The 21,574-nt window shown below is 39.0% G+C and overlaps 1 protein-coding gene across 6 annotated transcripts in view; it reads left to right on the top strand.

The window, feature by feature from the left end:
• Ppn (proteoglycan-like sulfated glycoprotein papilin) overlaps window positions 1-21,574 on the top strand; it is a 504,188-nt gene that overhangs the window by 230,191 nt on the left and 252,423 nt on the right. For all 6 annotated transcript variants that reach the window (XM_070095679.1, XM_070095654.1, XM_070095670.1 and 3 more), the window contains 2 exons: window positions 2,856-2,990; window positions 16,347-16,563. In XM_070095679.1, coding sequence (XP_069951780.1) covers window positions 2,856-2,990; window positions 16,347-16,563 — 352 coding nt within the window. The remainder of the gene's footprint in view (window positions 1-2,855; window positions 2,991-16,346; window positions 16,564-21,574) is intronic.

Here is a 21,574-nt window from a genome sequence, read left to right as displayed (position 1 = left end):
AAAGGGTTTTATGTACCACTTACAACTCTTGCAAACACAATCAGCAAACCCAATCTGCATGTCACATTTGTCCACTGAACACATATTGAGGGTGTAGTCCATCACAGTTGTAGGTTTTAGAATGGATTCATTGGTCTCTCTATTCTGCATGCCAGTGTTTGTCATTTCGTTAAGGTGAACTGATGACAACAGTGTGACATCTCATTTGTCTTGCCACCGAAATGCCATGATGTCATTGGTATCAAACGCCTGAACCTCACCTCTACGAGTGCCAGCGTCAAACCTGGGCATATGCTTACGATTTGCATGCACTGTGCCACACACATCTGTCATGTTCACTTGCAAAAAATCACTGAGTAAGGGACTTGTGTACCAGTTATCAGTATATAATATATGCCCCTTACCAAGATATGGTTCCATCATTGTTCTAACCACATCACCAGAGATGCCCAGTAACTTCCTTGTATATGCAATGTATTACTTCCAGTGTACACAATAATATCTAATACAAAACCACTGTAGCAGTCACAAAGCACAAAAAACTTTATACCAAAGCGTTTCCTCTTGCTTAGTATATACTTCTTGGTCAACAGTCTGCCTTTGAATAGAATCAAAGACTCATCAATAACAAGCTTCCTGAAGGGATAAAAATACATGTTGAATTTCTGTTTCAGATACACAAACACATTCCTAATCTTATATAACCTGTCGTTTCTGTCAGGCCTGGTTTTGTCTGAGAAGTGCAGCACACGCAATAGTAGCACAAATCGATTCACTCGTATTATATCACTGAAACCTGGGGTTGTAATCAGGTGGTCTGTTGACCGGTATGATTTGACACTGTGCTTATACACATGTGGCATAAGCATTATTGTGGCAAGGAAAAGATACATCTCAGCCACAGTTGTCTTCTTCCACTGGTGTAGGCATGATTTTGGTGAAAGTATTGTGTTTACCTTGGTGTAATCGAAGTATCTGTTGCTTTCCCTGACAATAATTTCCATCAGGGGTTCGTCAAGAATAACTCGAAACATTCTAGTTCAGTGGCATTGTTCCCAAGTGTACAAGATCGCCATATTCCACTTTGACTTTCATCAAAGTGATGGGGATTGGGAACAAAATTGTCAGCTTCCTGCGAGTCCCAGGTGTGGTCTGCTGGTGGGTACTGGATATTAACAGGTGGTTGTGGAGGTTGTGGTTGTGGAAGTTGGTGTGGTGGGTGAGTGGGGGATGGTGGCCTTTGTTGTAGTTCAGCTGAGTCAGTGGCATGGGTAGCAGCATGGCCCACTGCTGGTGCCTCACGGCTGGCACCACCACTGCCACCACAAGATGCATGCACATTTTCCATCCCAATTGCAAACTATCATCTTCATTTTCACTATCTGTTCCTATTGTACAGCCACGAGATGTACTCCGAGATATACTCCTTTCCCTTGGAATAGCATATGGCACACTACCAGAGCGCATATAGCATCGTATATACTGACACTTCACTGGAGAATATTCCACTTTACTCTCACTACTGGAACTGTTTTCAAGAACTTGGAGTTCATATTTATTATCACTATCATCACCATTGCTCACATCTGAGTCCTGGATATGGGAAAATACGAGTTTCCTCTTTCGTTCTGGTACAGCTGAATGTGAAGAAGATGGCCCAACTCCAGAAGTGGAAGGTTGAGGGTTATCTGGATTTTCCTCACTATTACCGGTATTATGGTATTATGGTCATTAGTTTCGGTCACAACCTCATCAAAACCTTGAAACTCATCTTCATTGACACTTCCATCTGTAATAGAACTGCCACTGGGGAACAAAAATGTCCCAATTTGCCGAGGAGTGAGGTGTTTCTTACCACGAGGCACGGTGAACAAGGTGTACTAAAATGGCATTCCCACAATGCACCACTGGGTGCCTGATTTTTTTCCTAGTGTGCTCACTGACCATGCAGACCCATTCTCTCACATCTAGGCCTACCAGCCTTTTCATGCTTGATTTGAAGGCACTAGAATTTATGCGTACTAGTACGTCAATAACCCTGGCGCGTAAGACATACTAGTATGTCAGAAACCCTTAAAGGGTTAAAGTACTAAATTTATTTTCTTCGGGCCCTCTATCATAAATAATTGCTGTGATATTGTGTGTCTTTTTTGTGTAAAGATTGTCAAGAAATAATTGTTAAAAAGAGAGCACATTTCCTGTTCATTATCAGTAAGCTGTCTAAAATTAGTTTTATGGACGCCCATTTTTTTCTGATCATCATCCTATATATATGAAAGAATCCATTCAGAGATGACTTTGATTTCCTTTTAACTTCAGTTTTGTAATCTCATTTAGCTTTTCTCATTTTTTTTTCTTTCATTTTAAACATTTTAACATGATGTTCCTGTAAATTCCTTTCCTCTCTTGCAAAGAATGTTTGAACCTCCTATTCATTCATTTGGGTTAATTTTTTCATATAATTTCTTAGTATTTGCAAGTTTTGTTTTTTTGCCACTACACCAAATTCTTATTTCATGAAATCAAAATAATCTTTTATTATGCATTGCTCCATTCAGACACCTTGAACCTTGCACTTGTTTGCAGTTATTTTCAACATCATATGCGGCTCATTTCTTAAATATTTAATAAATCTGCTTAATAACTCTTCTTTATTTATTCTGTAATATAGTATCATTCACAAACACCACATACGGTAATTTCTTTTTTGTATCATTATTGTTTATTTATATTTCTCAGAGACACCACCTCACTTGTGTGTATGTTTGCTGCCTCATTGTTGAATATATCGTTTTAATTAATTTGCATGATAATTGTTAGTTCCTGTATAAATAAAACTTTTTATTTCTTCTTAGATTCCAAGAAAAAAGTTACTAAGAAATCTAAAAAGTGCAAGTCCAAGCCTAAACCTGAAAAAGAAGTGTGTGAGGCTACAGAGTTTGGTTGCTGCCAAGATGGCATCACCCCTGCTAGTGGGCCCTTCCAAAAAGGTAATTTTTTATTTTAACCCCTTAAGTGCCCAAATGTAGATCTGCGTTCTCTCGCCCAGCTCTCCGAATATTTTGAAAGAAAAAAAATCTTTTTTTTTTTTTTTTTTTTTTAATGAAGAGGACATTTTTTTTTACATAAAGTAACATAAAAATTTTTTTTAGAGATACAAGACCGCAAAGTTGGCGCTCGTCGCTCACCTGACGGCAACATGAAGAACTGCCACTTGCAGAAGTTGCCGATATACCTTTTTTCTCATTTTTTTTAATTTGTATAATTTTTATGTTCTGATAATCACAATTTGTAGTAGTTCTTGTGATTTCATAGCTAATCTTTGTTCTGACACTTATATTAGGTACCAAAATAGTACTCAGATAGTCACAAACATAGTGGCAGGTGAATATTTTCACCTACCTTAGTTACATACTATTATTTAGAAATATATACATAGTGTATATAGGTCCAAGCAATATATAATAGTAATAATAATAATGTTTCCTTGATGAGTGTCATTCTACTGTGGTGGCATTTGATGAGCGTGCACTGCTTTGGCTTTATTTGTTTTCACTGTTACGCCAGCGGCCGGCCAGCCAGTCACTTCTGATTCCTGAATAAGTGAAATTAAGATATTAGCAGTTGGGAGGGATATGTTGTTTATCTTTATACGTATATGCTTCTAAACTGTTGTGTTCTGTAATGGTCACTTTCACTTTTTTTTTTTTTAATCCCTCCCCGCCCTCTACCCTTCCATACCTCTCTATATAATGTCAGTTTTCATTAATTTGAGTGTCTTTATAATGCTTTTACATTATTTATGTTATACCTAATATTCTGGAACAAATATAATAGCTAGATAATCTTTATTGATCATAATAGTATAATTATACAATATTATATAGTGCCAAGAGGCACACCCAGAGGCGTCGCTAGGGTTGTTGTTACCCAGGGTGGCATCTTTGGTGTCACCCAGGGCGGAATCTTTGGTGTAACCCCATGAAATCCAAGGATGGGGGGGATGGAGGGAGTAAACTCCAGTTACGTCACTTCTGCATGACCAGTGACTAATGTTTAGCAATGAGAACGTTTAAGGGCCATAAACAGGAGATTACTTCTCAACTTTGTTAATGAATAAATAAATAATCATAGTAATATTGAGGAAACAAACTCAAATATCACTTTGAGTACAGGCAACAGATTCTACATTTATTCATCTTCAGTGCAAAAAAAAAAAAAAACTTGAAAAGTAAAGAAAACAGTGCAATATCAGAGAAAAACTAGTTCTGATTTGACCTTGAGTACAGGTACCATCTCAGTGAATCTGTTCTTACATTTTCTTGCCTTCAATCTTGCAAAATCATCTATCACATTATCAAAATCAATGGTTTTCTCTATATAGGTGTATTTGTACTCTGTAATCATATAATAGGCTATAGAAATGAAGTATTCTTCTCTTATGTTGCTGCAGCACTGTTTTGTGCATTAGTGTCACCTTCTTTAGAGGCTCTATGGTGTCACCCCCTAAATGGTGTCACCTAGGGTCCCCCCGCCCCCCCTTACGACGCCACTGGGCACACCTCTCCACACATCACGGGCCATCATGAGTTACTGAGACACTGCTCCTTCTCCTTCTGCTATAGCTCTGCCCGCTTTGTAACGATGACAAATTGTGAATTAAATAGTACAGTGGTACCTTTACTTACGAGTGCCCCAACTTACGAGTTTTCCAAGTTATGAGCCGTTGCTTGGTCGATTTTTTGCTTTGAGTTGCAAGCCAAAATTTGAGTTACGAGAGAGCTTCAGATACGCCACTACTAATTGGCGAAGTATCTGAAGTCAATCCAACTCTGTGCCCAGGTACTTCCTCCTATCCTACATGTTCTGCCAAGACATAACTGGAAGGATAATACTCCCACACTAATCTCAGATTGTAGTGAGGCACCTCATCCCTTGTTTGGTTCACGTATAAATCTGGGGAAGAGGTAACCTCCATTTCAGCACTCAAGAGTTTTTCCAGAAGCATTAATTAAGGTGGGTGAAGTACTGATAGTGGTGGGTGGAGTAGATATGGTGGTGGGTGTAGTAGAGATGGTGGTGGGTGGAGTAGTGAAAGAGGTGAGTGGAGTAGAGATGGTGGTGGGTGGAGTAGTGAGGGTGGTGGATGGAGTAGTGATAATGGTGGGTGGAGTAGATACGGTGATGGGTGGAGTAGTGAATGTGGTGGGTGGAGTAGATATGGTGGTGGGTGTAGTAGAGATGGTGGTGGGTGGAGTAGTGAAGGAGGTGGGTGGAGATATGCTGGTGGGTGGAGTAGTGAGGGTGGTAAGTGTAGTAGTGAAGTTGGTGGGTGGAGTATACAATATTTCTTATTATAGATACATTTTACTTATTTAAAAACCCGTAACAAAAAAAAATGGGGTGGTTTTGGGGGGCTGGAACAGATTAATGGCATTTCACTTAATTTCAAAGAGGAAAATTGATTTGATATGTGAGCAAATTGAGTTACGAGCTCGGTCACAGAACGAATTAAACTCGTAAGTCAAGGTACCACTGTATATTAGAAAGGAAAAATAAAATAAAAATGAAACTCCAAATTGATAACTTTATTTTAATTTGCAGAACTCTTATATATTACAGAAAACAATAAAAAAGTAAAATACACATACAGATTAAGCTTGCAGAAAAATAGCTTAAGACTCTGGCAACATTTTAGTATAAGTATCATCTTTGTATCATGTTTCTACAAAGAATTATAGTCATTTTACAAAAATTATTTTTATGACACGGTGAGTAATATACATCTGAACATGTAGTGAATTTTAAGAATTTTTTCTGATTTTTTAATTTTTTTTTTTTATTTTTCTGTCAATACATTAAATTTGTCATCTAACATCATTTCGAAGTGGGAGGAACTAAATGAGAGAGGAAGAGGTGAGCAGTAGCATTCAGTATCTGGTTAGTCATCATGGGCGTCAGTTGTTAGCCGTGGCACTAATAAAATATTGTGTAATTATGCTAATATTAGTAATAAAGGTTATCTATCTATTATATTTATTCCAAATTGATATCAGAAACATGATAAATACCCTAGAACTGTAATAAAGATTCTGAAATGAATAATATATGCCACATTATGTGAATGGGGTAGAGGTGGAGGCTGCTGCCCTGGGATAAGATTAGTATAAGATGGATACATTTTCTCGTCTGTATCTCTGGTCTATAACGAAAGAAAATGGTGTTTACATCAGGGGAAACACTCCTAGATCACTCTTGTCATAGGAAAAAACATTTATTATTATTATAATAATAATGATATTAATAAATAAAATAATAAAGCACTACAGATTTATGCACCTTCCAGGTCATCCTATTTTTCTCCATTCTATCTAAATGGAACAGATTAAAGTTGTAACTAAAGGGACCACTGTATATTTTTATGAGAATAATACAGAAGTTGAAGTAAAGAGAAACAAAAGACAAATCTTACTAATAATACTACTAATAATAATACCAATACTACTACAGTGGACCCCCAGTTATCGGCCGTAATCCATTCCAGAAGGTCGGCCAATAACCAATATGGCCGATAACCGAATTAATATTTCCCATAAAAATTAATGGAAATACAATTAATCCGTTCCAAACAAAAATATTCACAAAAAAAAATCATTTTTTTTAACGATTATGTAAGTATTACATACATTTATTGAAGGCTAATGCTGGCTTCTGGAAGATAGGGAGGACCAGCTTGAGAGTCACTTGACCCCTGTCTCACAAAATAACTGTCCAGAGTGCTCTGTTTCTGGCATCTCTTTAAGATTTCCCTGAAGTGGGATAGGGTTTTGTTACCAAACATGTTGCAGATATGGCTTGTTTCAGCTTTGTCAGGGTGGTGTTTCTCTACAAAAGCTTGCACCCTGGTCCACATTGCACAGACCTCTTTAATCTCTGAAGAAGGCACCTCCTTCACTCCCTCTTCCTCCTCCTCTGAAGCAAGTTCCTCTGCTGCAGCCTGCTTCTGTTCAAGTTGAAGCTCTTGCAGCTCTTCAGTGGTAAGCTCTTCCCTGTGGTCCTCCACCAACTCTTCCACAGCCTCGCCACTCACCTCCAACCCCAGGGACTTCCCCAGTGCCACAATAGAGTCCACAGGGTCGGCAGGGTCAGGGTCAGGGTGAACCTCAAACCCTTCAAAATCCCTCTCTTGGACACAATCTGGCCACACTTTCCTCCAAGCAGAGTTCAGTCTTACCTATAAGGCTTATGCAATGGAGGATAGTGAATTGATTCCTCCAGAACTGTCTTAGGGTCAACTGAGTGTCCAAGTTCACTTCAAAGCACTTTTGAAACACTGCTTTTGTGTTGAGTTTTTTGAAGTTAGAAATGACCTGCTGGTCTATGGGCTGGAGGAGAGGAGTGGTGTTAGGAGGCAAGAACTTCACTGTGATGAAACTAAAGTCCCTAAACACTTCATCTTGCAAGTCTGGAGGATATGCAGGAGCATTGTCCAGTACCAATAGGCACTTGAATGGCAATTTCTTTTCCAGGAGGTATTTTTTCACACTTGGGCCAAACACATCATTAACTCACTCTTTGAAAATTTGCCTTGTGACCCATGCCTTATGATTAGCTTTCCACATCACACACAGTCTATCCTTCATGACATTGTTTTTCTTGAACACACTGGTATTTTCTGAGTGATACACCAGTAAAGGCTTCACTTTGAAATCCCCACTAGCATTACCACACAACACAATAGTAAGCCTGTCTTTCATAGGCTTGTGTCCTGGCAGTGCCTTTTCCTCCTAGGTAATGTATTTCCTGTTTGGCATTTTCTTCCAGAACAGGCCTGTTTCGTCACAATTAAACACTTGTTGGGGTTCAAATCCTTCAGCCTTTACATAGTCCTGGAATTCGTGAACATCCTTTTCAGCTGCACATTTGTCAGAACTTGCAGCCTCACCATGCCTTACAACACTGTGTATGTCACTACGCTTCTTAAATCAATCAAACCATCCTTTGCTGGCCCTAAATTCACAAACTGCAGCACTTGTTCCAGGGATTTTCTTTGCAAGATCCTCATGCAACTGGTTTGCCTTCTCACAAACAATAGACTCCACAACACTGTCTACCACTAATTCTTTTTCCTTAATCCACAATAATAATAAGTAAGTAAGTAAGTAAGTTTATTCAGGTATACACAAATACAGTTACATAGAATTATCATACATAGCAGCACATGTGTAGAGAACCTAGGATAACCCAAAAAAGTCAGACAGAGTGACTTATTTCCATTGGGGTCCTTTACTTTTCCATCTCTTCCATTATTGGTGGGCTTTGTTTAGTTAGAAAAGTTACTCCTTTTGCAACACTAACATCTTTGATTTGTTCTGTTTTTTGCCAGGATGGATGTAATTGTTGATTTATTCTTGCTGTACATCCTGGCAAGTTCCACCACCTTCATACCACTCTCAAACTTTTCTATCACTTCACGCTTAAATTCCATGGTGTTTCTTACTTTCTTCACCACAGGAACTTTACTAGCAACTTTCTTTGGAGCCATGGTTACTTATTTCACAGTTGCACTGCAAGAAATACCACTAAAAACAATGGGAAACAAGTGAAATGTTTGGATGTATGAGCAGAAGCTTCCTCAGCCACTGAGAGACAAAGCCAAACTGAAGCGCAAGCTGCCTCAGCCGGCGGAGAGACGCGTCCAAAACAGCCAATAACCAGGTTCCAAAAAACCCGCCAATAACCGAGTTGGCTGATAACCAAACCCACCGATAACCAGGGGTCCACTGTACTACCAAAAATAATTAATATAATAATAATAACAATAACAACATATTAGGCATTAGGTTGGTAGGCAGCAACCACCCAGGGAGGTACTACCGTCCTGCCAAGTGAGTGTGAAATGGAAACCTGTAATTGTTTTACATGGTGGTAGGTTTGCTGGTGTCTTTTTTCTGTCTCTTAAACATGCAAGATTTCAGGTACGTCTTGCTACTTCTACTTACACTTAGCTCACACTACACATACATGTACAAGCATATATATACACACCCCTCTGGGTTTTCTTCTATTTTCTTTCTAGTTCTTGTTCTTGTTTATTTCCTCTTATCTCCATGGGGAAGTGGAACAGAATTCTTCCTCCATAAGCCATGCGTGTTGTAAGAGGCGACTAAAATGCCGGGAGCAAGGGCCTAGTAACCCCTTCTGTATAAATTACTAAATTTAAAAAGAGAAACTTACGTTTTTCTTTTTGGGCCACCCCGCCTCGGTGGGATACGGCCGGTGTGTTGAAAGAAAGAAAGAATAATAATAATAATAATAACATATTAGGTAGTAGGTTGGTAGGCAGCAACCGCCCAGGGAGGTACTACCGTCCTGCCAAGTGAGTGTGAAATGGAAACCTGTAATTGTTTTACATGATGGTAGGTTTGCTGGTGTCTTTTTTCTGTCTCATAAACTACTCATGCATGCATTTGCATATATATTTACACACTTATCTGGATTTTTGTCTATTTTCTTAATAGTTCATGTTCTTCTTTATTTCCTCTTATTTCCACGGAGAAGTAGAAAAGAATTCTTCCTCTGTAAGCCATGTGTGTCATGAGAGGTGACTAAAATGCAGGGGTTAGTAACCCCTTTTTTCTGTATACATTACTAAATTTAGGTAGTAGGTTGGTAGACAGCAACCACCCAGGGAAGTACTACCGTCCTGCCAGATGACTGTGAAACAAAAACCTGTAATTGTTTTGCATGATGGTAGGATTGCTGGTTTCTTTTTCTGTCTCATAAACACGCTAAGATAACAGGGATATCTTGCTACTCCTACTAACACTTTGGTCACACTTCACAGACACGCACATGCATATATATATATACATACATCTAGGTTTTTCTCCTTTTTCTAAATAGCTCTTGTTCTTTTTTATTTCTTCTATTGTCCATGGGGAAGTGGAAAAGAATCTTTCCTCCGTAAGCCATGCGTGTCGTATGAGGCGACTAAAATGCCGGGAGCAATGGGCTAGTAACCCCTTCTCCTGTATACAATTACTAAAAAAGAGAAGAAGAAAAACTTTATAAAACTGGGTTGCTTAAATGTGCGTGGATGTAGTGCGGATGACAAGAAACAGATGATTGCTGATGTTATGAATGAAAAGAAGTTGGATGTCCTGGCCCTAAGCGAAACAAAGCTGAAGGGGGTAGGAGAGTTTCAGTGGGGGGAAATAAATGGGATTAAATCTGGAGTATCTGAGAGAGTTAGAGCAAAGGAAGGGGTAGCAGTAATGTTAAATGATCAGTTATGGAAGGAGAAAAGAGAATATGAATGTGTAAATTCAAGAATTATGTGGATTAAAGTAAAGGTTGGATGCGAGAAGTGGGTCATAATAAGCGTGTATGCACCTGGAGAAGAGAGGAATGCAGAGGAGAGAGAGAGATTTTGGGAGATGTTAAGTGAATGTATAGGAGCCTTTGAACCAAGTGAGAGAGTAATTGTGGTAGGGGACTTGAATGCTAAAGTAGGAGAAACTTTTAGAGAGGGTGTGGTAGGTAAGTTTGGGGTGCCAGGTGTAAATGATAATGGGAGCCCTTTGATTGAACTTTGTATAGAAAGGGGTTTAGTTATAGGTAATACATATTTTAAGAAAAAGAGGATAAATAAGTATACACGATATGATGTAGGGCGAAATGACAGTAGTTTGTTGGATTATGTATTGGTAGATAAAAGACTGTTGAGTAGACTTCAGGATGTACATGTTTATAGAGGGGCCACAGATATATCAGATCACTTTCTAGTTGTAGCTACACTGAGAGTAAAAGGTAGATGGGATACAAGGAGAATAGAAGCATCAGGGAAGAGAGAGGTGAAGGTTTATAAACTAAAAGAGGAGGCAGTTAGGGTAAGATATAAACAGCTATTGGAGGATAGATGGGCTAATGAGAGCATAGGCAATGGGGTCGAAGAGGTATGGGGTAGGTTTAAAAATGTAGTGTTAGAGTGTTCAGCAGAAGTTTGTGGTTACAGGAAAGTGGGTGCAGGAGGGAAGAGGAGCGATTGGTGGAATGATGATGTAAAGAGAGTAGTAAGGGAGAAAAAGTTAGCATATGAGAAGTTTTTACAAAGTAGAAGTGATGCAAGGAGGGAAGAGTATATGGAGAAAAAGAGAGAGGTTAAGAGAGTGGTGAAGCAATGTAAAAAGAGAGCAAATGAGAGAGTGGGTGAGATGTTATCAACAAATTTTGTTGAAAATAAGAAAAAGTTTTGGAGTGAGATTAACAAGTTAAGAAAGCCTAGAGAACAAATGGATTTGTCAGTTAAAAATAGGAGAGGAGAGTTATTAAATGGAGAGTTAGAGGTATTGGGAAGATGGAAGGAATATTTTGAGGAATTGTTAAATGTTGATGAAGATAGGGAAGCTGTGATTTCGTGTATAGGGCAAGGAGGAATAACATCTTGTAGGAGTGAGGAAGAGCCAGTTGTGAGTGTGGGGGAAGTTCGTGAGGCAGTAGGTAAAATGAAAGGGGGTAAGGCAGCCGGGATTGATGGGATAAAGATAGAAATGTTAAAAGCAGGTGGGGATATAGTTTTGGAGTGGTTGGTGCAATTGTTTAATAAATGTATGGAAGAGGGTAAGGTACCTAGGGATTGGCAGAGAGCATGCATAGTTCCTTTGTATAAAGGCAAAGGGGATAAAAGAGAGTGCAAAAATTATAGGGGGATAAGTCTGTTGAGTGTACCTGGTAAAGTGTATGGTAGAGTTATAATTGAAAGAATTAAGAGTAAGACGGAGAATAGGATAGCAGATGAACAAGGAGGCTTTAGGAAAGGTAGGGGGTGTGTGGACCAGGTGTTTACAGTGAAACATATAAGTGAACAGTATTTAGATAAGGCTAAAGAGGTCTTTGTGGCATTTATGGATTTGGAAAAGGCGTATGACAGGGTGGATAGGGGGGCAATGTGGCAGATGTTGCAAGTGTATGGTGTAGGAGGTAGGTTACTGAAAGCAGTGAAGAGTTTTTACGAGGATAGTGAGGCTCAAGTTAGAGTATGTAGGAAAGAGGGAAATTTTTTCCCAGTAAAAGTAGGCCTTAGACAAGGATGTGTGATGTCACCGTGGTTGTTTAATATATTTATAGATGGGGTTGTAAGAGAAGTAAATGCGAGGGTCTTGGCAAGAGGCGTGGAGTTAAAAGATAAAGAATCACACACAAAGTGGGAGTTGTCACAGCTGCTCTTTGCTGATGACACTGTGCTCTTGGGAGATTCTGAAGAGAAGTTGCAGAGATTGGTGGATGAATTTGGTAGGGTGTGCAAAAGAAGAAAATTAAAGGTGAATACAGGAAAGAGTAAGGTTATGAGGATAACAAAAAGATTAGGTGATGAAAGATTGAATATCAGATTGGAGGGAGAGAGTATGGAGGAGGTGAACGTATTCAGATATTTGGGAGTGGACGTGTCAGCGGATGGGTCTATGAAAGATGAGGTGAATCATAGAATTGATGAGGGAAAAAGAGTGAGTGGTGCACTTAGGAGTCTGTGGAGACAAAGAACTTTGTCCTTGGAGGCAAAGAGGGGACTGTATGAGAGTATAGTTTTACCAACGCTCTTATATGGGTGTGAAGCGTGGGTGATGAATGTTGCAGCGAGGAGAAGGCTGGAGGCAGTGGAGATGTCATGTCTGAGGGCAATGTGTGGTGTGAATATAATGCAGAGAATTCGTAGTTTGGAAGTTAGGAGGAGGTGCGGGATTACCAAAACTGTTGTCCAGAGGGCTGAGGAAGGGTTGTTGAGGTGGTTCGGACATGTAGAGAGAATGGAGCGAAACAGAATGACTTCAAGAGTGTATCAGTCTGTAGTGGAAGGAAGGCGGGGTAGGGGTCGGCCTAGGAAGGGTTGGAGGGAAGGGGTAAAGGAGGTTTTGTGTGCGAGGGGCTTGGACTTCCAGCAGGCATGCTTGAGCGTGTTTGATAGGAGTGAATGGAGACAAATGGTTTTTAATACTTGACGTGCTGTTGGAGTGTGAGCAAAGTAACATTTATGAAGGGATTCAGGGAAACCGGCAGGCCGGACTTGAGTCCTGGAGATGGGAAGTACAGTGCCTGCACTCTGAAGGAGGGGTGTTAATGTTGCAGTTTAAAAACTGTAGTGTAAAGCACCCTTCTGGCAAGACAGTGATGGAGTGAATGATGGTGAAAGTTTTTCTTTTTCGGGCCACCCTGCCTTGGTGGGAATCGGCCGGTGTGATAATAAAAAAAAAATAAAAAAATTACTAAATTTAAAAAAGAGAAACTTGCGTTTTTCTTTTTAGGTCACCCTGCTTCGGTGGGATATGGTTGGTTCGTTGAAAAAAAAAAATAGTAATGTGAACAGGGTAATATTTTGTGAAGGGATTCAGGGAAGCCAATTAGCTTGACTTGAGTCCTGGAGGTGGGAAGTACAGTGCCTGCACTCTGAAGGAGGGGTTTGGGATATTTGCTGTCTCTGGTGAGATCTACACTGTTGTATCTGTGAGCCTCTGGCAAGACAGTGATAGTGTGAGTGATGGTGCAAGTGTTTTTTTTACAGGTCACCCTGCCTCAGTGGGAGACGGCTAGCATGTTAAAAAAAATAATGATGACGATTGACTAGGATTGATGAAAACTTGGATAAAAAGATAGTACAATAATGCACAATTGTTGACCTGTAAATAATGGTGGAGGTACTGCTGTTTATTATGATAATAAATTAAAATGTATAAATGTCATAAAAACATGTTATTAAAAGCAAATAACACAGTAAGTGTATTTGTCTCTCTCTCTATGAATTCCATAACTCTTATAAAACTTAAGCCAAATTTTATATGTCCAGTTTACTGTAAAACTTAAATGTTTGGTAATAACTTTCCAAATATTTTATTCATTTTTCATTGATAATTATCAGACACACAGTGCTAGTCATGGCATTATGCTGGGTGAGTTCCCCTGCATAATGCCGTGACGAAAATCAAAGGCCTACCATACAGGGGGGGCTTTTTTCGCCAGTGCATTATGCCGGGTAGCAGCTGTTAGCATGATGTCACGGCCTGCTGCCACACTCTACAATGACTCCTCAGTACTCTTTAACACCTGAAACTGTAGCTCAAATCATAGGGCTTCACAAAGCTGGGCACCAGATGAAATAAATAGTGGAGAATGTTGGTGTGTGTGTGAGCATTCAGTGAGGAACTGGGTGCAGCGTTTCAAGGCTGGCGGTGGTGTCAAGTTACTGTCTGCCAAACCTCGGCCTGGCCCCTCGAAGAAGACATCTGTTCATACCTTAACTGTGTTAAAGAAGTAGTTAGAGAGTACACCTAGAGAATTAAAAGAAAACCCACATGTTAACAGACGTGTGTCAGTACTGGGCTACAGTAGTCACTTCCATGTTAAGAAACTGATCCTCTTCAAGCCACAGAAGAAACATAGGCTGGATTATGCAAAGAAATATCTTCACTGGAATCCTCAACAGTAGTCTGAAGTACTTTGTAACTGTGAGGGACATGTGTACTGGTCCAGAGGTAGTGACCTGCTAGACCCACACTACACCTGTGGGACCACCAAACGCCCAGACTCGCTCATGGTTTGGGGGCGTTTCAGTGCTCAGAGTGTTGATGAACTCATTGTGCTTCCTAAAAACCAGTATATGAACCAGTATAACTACCTGGAGTTATTGTGTGACAATTCACCTGAGGCGTTTGACAAGTGTGGGGCTACGGTTTTTATGCAGGAATGTGCACCATGTCATACTGCCAGATCTGTAGTTCATTGGATTAAGGACTGTGAAGTGAGGTTCTTTAATGACTGGCCAGGCAATTCCCCAGACCTAAACCCTATTCAGAACCTCTGGTAAGTAGTGAAACAATTTTACTGGGCAAGAATATCAGTTCCATCCCATCGCTGGAGGCTGCTCTACATGAGGCATGGAATAATATACCTTCCCAAACCCTCAAGAATTTGTGTGAGAGTCTTCTTACACGGCTGAGGGATATGATTAAGCATAAAGGCCGCAGCACAAAGTATTAAAACCTCAGTAAGTGTGCAAATATATATATTATAATCTTTCATGGTATGTGTTTGTGCTTTGGTATGTGTGTGGGGGAGGGACGGCATAACGCCATGACTAGCACTGTATATGTGTTTGTGTATTTTTATTTATATTACAGTATTTGTTACACAGTATTTATAATTTACTTATGGTATATACAGTAACTGATATAATCTTAACTTCCTTAATATTTTTGGAATACATATGGTATTCACTAAGTTCCTAGGAAGAATGCCCAGTTATATTAATTTTTTTTTTTAACACATCAGCCATTTCCCACCAAGGCAGGGTGACCCAAAAAACAGAAAAACCCAAAAAGAAAGAAAAAACTTTCATTATCAGTAAACACTTTCACCATCACTCATACATCATCACTGTCTTTGCAGAGGTGCCCAGATACGACAATTTAGATAGTCACTCCAAACTGCCAATATCCCAAACCCCTCCTTTAAGTGCAGGTACTTCTTATTTCCAGGACTCAAGTCCGGTTGACCGGTTTCCCTTAATCCCTTCACAAAATATTACCCTGGTCACACTCCAACAGTTCGTCGGGTCCCAAAAACCATTCATCTCCATTCACTCCTATGTAACATGCTCACACACGCTTGTTGGAAATCCAAGCACCTCGCCTACAAAAACCCCTTTACCCCCTCCCTCCAACCTTTTCAAGGATGACCCCTACCCTGCCTTCCTTCCCCTACAGATTTATACATTCTCCAAGTCATTCTACTGTGTTCCATTCTCTCTAAATGACCAAACCACCTCAACAACCCCTCTTCAGCCCTCTGACTAATACTTTTAGTAACTCTACACCACCTCCTAATTTTCACACTATGAATTCTCTGCATATTATTTACACCACACATTGCCCTTAGACAGAACATTTCCACTGCCTCCAGCCGCCTCCTCAGTGCAGCATTTACAACCGAAGCTTCACGCCCATATAAGAGTATTGGTACCGCTATACTTTCGTACATTCCCTTCTTTGCCTCCATGGATAAAGCTTTTTCTCTCCACAGATACCTCAACACACCACTCACCTTTTCTCCTTAATCAGCTCTATTGTCAACCTCATCCTTCATAAACCCATTCACTGACAAGTCAACTCCCAAATATCTGAAAACATTCACTTCTTCCATACTCCCTCTCTCCAGTGTGATATCCAATTTTTCCTTATCTAAATCGTTTGATACCCTCATCACCTTACTCTTATCTATATTCACTTTCAACTTATCATACATAATTTGAGCATCTGAAAGGATGGAACTTAATATTCCACTTTTCTGGAATGTAGGCTGTCCACGTGTTGAGACCTGCAAGGACACAGTACACGGCTGCTGTCCAGATGATGCAACACCAGCACATGGCCCTGACAACAGAGGCTGCCCAGGCATCTCTCTGTGTGAAAACTCCCTCTTTGGATGTTGTGAGGCTGACAATTTCACTGAGGCGAGCGGACCAAATGGAGAGGGTTGTGAGGACCTCTTGCCATTCAGCTGTGAAAAGACAGAGTGAGTGCATAATTAATTGTAATTTTGTACGTTGAGGATAGAGTTAATCCCCATGAAAAGTATAAAGTTTACTGAAAGATGGGTTTGTTAACAAGATTAATTCATTGTAACAAGATTAATTCATTGCAGAAAGAACTTAAATTTAATTGTGTGTACATGACATTTGTAATACTATAACAGCTTTTTCTGAATTATTTTGTAAACTGCACTCAAGTTGTAACAAGGATAGGATATCAACATTCCTCTTTCTCTTTCTGAATGTAATTATGATTAAATAAAAAATATGAAATGTTGTTTGTTGAAAAGATTGTGTAAGTATTTAGAAAATGCAAGATGAATCTTTATGATTGCTGAAGAAATCCTCATTATTTCAACTCATTTTTCGTTCTCATTTCAAGCAAATGGCATCAGGTTTACTTAGGTTATAACCAAAATGTCCTCTAGGTCATTTTTAACCTTTAAGTCTTTCTGGGTGGGTCCCATTGTACTATGGCTTTGAAGCACAGATCAGTCCTTTTGCTGTACATGATGAGCTCAGCTCTCTCAGATAAGCTGTGAGCAGTAAATTTGGGCCTAGGTATGAAAGAATGGGTCAGTGTGGTAATTGTGCACCATATAAAAAAATCCTGCACCATGCAGTGCATAATGAAAAAAAAAAAGGACCATGTTTTTTGTTTAAAACATCGACTTTGTGGTGTATTTTCTTGTGGTTTTTATGGTTGTATTCTTGGTTTTCTGGCCTCATTTGAGAGAATGGAAGATATATTACAGAAATAGAGATGATTTTGATTGGTTTCAGGACTGAAAGTTGCTTGAAATTAAGTTCAAAGTAGTGGAAATGTTCGATTTTTGCTGATATTCCAGAAAACAAATTATGTCACTCATCCAATACATATCCAACTGGTTTGTCTGTTACACATTCACACATGTGCTGACATTATTTATAAAATTATTACAATAATGCAGTAGTCTGTATAACAGTATATCTTTTATTTTTTGTGAATAAAATTTCAAAATAGAAAGCAAGCGTAATATAAGAGAAAGAAACAAACATGGACACATGTGGGTCCTAATAATATAAGATTCAGATTCATTTATTTCTTTGCAAGTAGTACATTGAGATTATATTTTTACATTGATGGGTTGCAGTGCAAAGAGAGCCTCTATTATGCCTTAGCATTATGGGCCGACTTATTTCAGTGGCTTACTGACTACTTATCACTAAAGAAATTATCATAGTTGTACAGTAGTTCTAGTAATAATAAGTGAATCTAATTTACACAAACAAAAGGATATATTCATGTATTCAACAATGCTCTTTATGAAACTTGATTCAGAGTAGTTTTTAGTAGTTTACAGTATGAGACTGCTACAATTTAGTGAAGGGTAGTACTGGTTTTGGTAGGTATGTATACTTCTATGTGGTAATTTGTCAATATATGAGCTTGGTTGTCTAGTCATGAAGTTTTAAGATTTAGGTAATTGGTAGATTTATTGGTAGTGTTAGATACAGGTCCGCCATCACAAATCCGGCAATTAGTTATTCAGTTCCTTCAGTTATTCAACACTAATTTCAGCTGGTATAATTTCAAATTTCCAAGGTCACCACACCAACCTACTGGTATTGTTTGGTGGCGCTACTTGCTGCATAAGTCATTCTAATTTCTTTTTCTCCATTTACTGTTATAACCTGCTTACTTTTAGCCCTAGCCATGGTTCCAATGAATAAAAGAAATGCTTTTCGTTGTGTAAAGTACCTACACAGTACATTGTCCATTAAAGATAAGGTGGCTTTGAAGCCACTGTCGGTTGCTATGAGCTCAGTCTCGTGATACAGGAGAATATGCTTTATTATTACGCTAATATCAGCACTATAGCTTATTGCCTATCACAGTTGATCTAATATGACATAATAAACAATACAAATAACATAAAACATGTTAAATACTCCAGAATGAATAATATTTGGCATAATACCGAGCAGTTCGATGGAGGTATGAAGAGGACATGGTATACAAATACCATTCTCCTATCCCTGTCTTGGGGGCTTATATTAGAGAAAACGGAGTGTAGCACAGGGCTAACTGTGATATACACTTGTACTGTACCGTAAACCTGAAACAAAAAAGCTATTTTCTCTATACAGATTATCACACATAGCAGCATATGTGTAGAGAACCTAGGATAACCCAAAAAAGTCAGACAACGTGGCTTACTTCTAGTACCTGGCTTGGGTTAGCCATATATGATTTTTGGTAAATATTCGATTACCAGCCAGGGTAGAAACATTGGGCATGTCTCTTTACACCTGTTGTCTATGTTTACCCATCAATAAATGGGTGCCTGGGTATTAGTCAACTGGTGTGGGTGTTATCCTGGGACACTGACCTAATTTGCTTGAAATACTCAGCATAACAAGTGGCTTTCTATATAGCAGTATGTCACTGATGTCAGCTATGTCTGTATACCATGTACAGTGGACCCTCGAGTTTCGGCAGCATCGAGTTTCGTGAAATTCATCCTTCGGCAAGTTTTTTTGGCAAAATTTGGCCTCGAGTTTCGTGATTAGACTCGTGTTTCGGCGACCATCCAGTACCTGTCCACCCATCACCACGCACACCAAGCCAGTCTCCCACGCCATTCACGCTCAGTGTGCCATTGTTTGCCAACACGTGACCATCACCCCGCGGGTTCATACATTTCATAATAATCCATTGTTTTTTGTGCTTGCAACTGCTAAATAAGTCATCATGGACCCAAGGAAAGCTAGTGCAAGCCCTTTGGTAAATAAAGTGAGGAACACGATCCAGAGGGATTTTGAAGGGTTTGAGGCAGACCCTGTCCCTGCCGACCCTCTGCCTGTTGTGGAAGGTGTTGTGGCATTGGGCAAGTCCATGGGATTGGAGGTGAGTGATGGGGATGTGGAAGAGTTGGTGAAGGACCACAGGGAAGAGCTAACCACTGACGAACTGCAAGAGCTTCAACTGGAACAGCATCAGACCACAGCCGAGGAACTTGCTTCAGAGGAGGAGGAAAAGAGAGTGAAGAAAGTTCCTTCTTCAGTGATTAAGGACATATGTGGAATGAGTTGCAAAGTTTTGTTGAAAAGTATCACCCTGACCAAGCTGTAGCAAGCCATATCTGCAACACGTAAAATGACTGTGTTGTGTCCCACTTCAGGGAAATCTTAAAGAAACACCAGAAAAAGACCTCTCTGGACAGATATTTTGTGCGACAGGGGTCCAGTGACTCTCAAGTTGTTCCCAGTGGCATTAAAAGAAGAAGGGAAGTAAGCCCAGATAAGGACTTGCTACCTAAAGTCCTAATGGAAGGAGATTCTCCTTCCAAACAATAGTGTACACCTTCCTCCTATCCCCTCCTCCCGTCTTCCATCCACCTAGAAGTCTTCAGCAAAGGTAAATGTAATGTTATTATTATTTTATATATGTATTTACTTGATTTCTCATTAATTTCAGTATATAAATCTTCATTTAATTTGAAAAAAATATTTTATTTTAATATTTTTGGGTGTTTGAAACGGATTAATTTTATTTCCATTATTTCTTATGGGGAAAATGGTTTCGAGTTTCATGAATTTTGACTTTCGGCAGGCTCTCTGCAACGGATTAATCATGAAACTTGGGGGTCTGCTGTACATATACGTGTAGTAAATTATTATTATTATTATTATTATTATTATTATTATTATATTATTATTATTATTATTATTATTATTATTATTATTAATATTGTTATTTTCTCATTTGTTTGTTGGGTTATCTTATTGAAACTTGGGCAATGTATGATGGAAAGATACTTCTTAATGTACACCAAAAATGAAAGAAATCAGACCATAAATAGCAGAGTTTATTTCTCAGCCATTGGCGGCCATTTAGCGGTATGTTTTTGTATAGTCTTTATGGTTATATTCTTGTTTTTTCGGTCTCATTTGATGGAATGGAAGATATATTACAGAAATAGATATGATTTTGATTGCTTTCATGATGAAAAATACCTTGAAATTGTGCTCACAGTAGCAGAAAAGTTCTGTTCTTTAGCAATGCTCAAGTAAACAAATGACGTCACCATTCAATACCTGTCCGCCTGCCAGTCCAAATTCCAATACGTAGTCAAGAATGGGTTGACATTATTTATACAATTATTACAATAATGCAGTAGTCTGCATAACAGTAAATCTTCTATTTTTTTGTGTGAATAAAAATTCCAAATGGTAAGCAAGAGTAATATAAGAGGGGCCTGGAGCCATGACTAATGAACAGATAAAATATTATATTAGTGCCAGGAATGTCTGCATTGTCTATTCTGGACCCTATTTTGAAATTGGCATCTGTGAAATTGGCCAAATTTCCAATTTCTCACCAATTTATTGGGTAGTTGAAATAGGTGAATGGGCGGTTTCTTGTACTCAGTCGACAGACTAGAAGTAAGTAAGTAAGTTTATTCAGGTACTACACACAAATACAGTTACATAGATTATCATACATAGCAGCATATGTATAGAGAACCTAGGATAACCCAAAAAAGTCAGACAAAGGGACTTATTTCCAGTACCTGGCTTGGGCTTGCCATGATTTTTGGTAAATATTGTTTTTTTCTCAGTTGTTTGTTGGGCTATCTCATTGAAACTTGGGGCAATGTATGATGGAAAGATGCTTCTTAACGTACACCAAAAATAAAAAAGACAGACGATAAATAAGGGAGTTCACTTCTCAGCCATTAGCCACATCTTTGTGGTACATTTTTGTATGGGTTTTATGGTTGTATTCTCGTTTTTTTTGTCTCATTTGATAGAATTCAAGATATATTACAGAAATAGATATGATTTTGATTGTTTCATGATGGAAAGTACCTTGAAATTGAGCTCAAATTAGTGGAAATGTTCGATTTTTGCCGATGTTCAATGAACTTTGTGTAAGTCAGATTGGTTAATTTTATTAAGTGTATTCTAACCTAACCACTCTGTAATCCGGCAAACTCAGTAATCCGGCAC

Source organism: Cherax quadricarinatus, chromosome 4 (genome assembly GCF_038502225.1).
Source record: "Cherax quadricarinatus isolate ZL_2023a chromosome 4, ASM3850222v1, whole genome shotgun sequence".
Taxonomy (NCBI): Eukaryota; Metazoa; Arthropoda; class Malacostraca; order Decapoda; family Parastacidae; genus Cherax; species Cherax quadricarinatus.
Note: the sequence above shows the minus strand (reverse complement) of the source record. Positions and strands in the feature narration are given on the sequence as shown.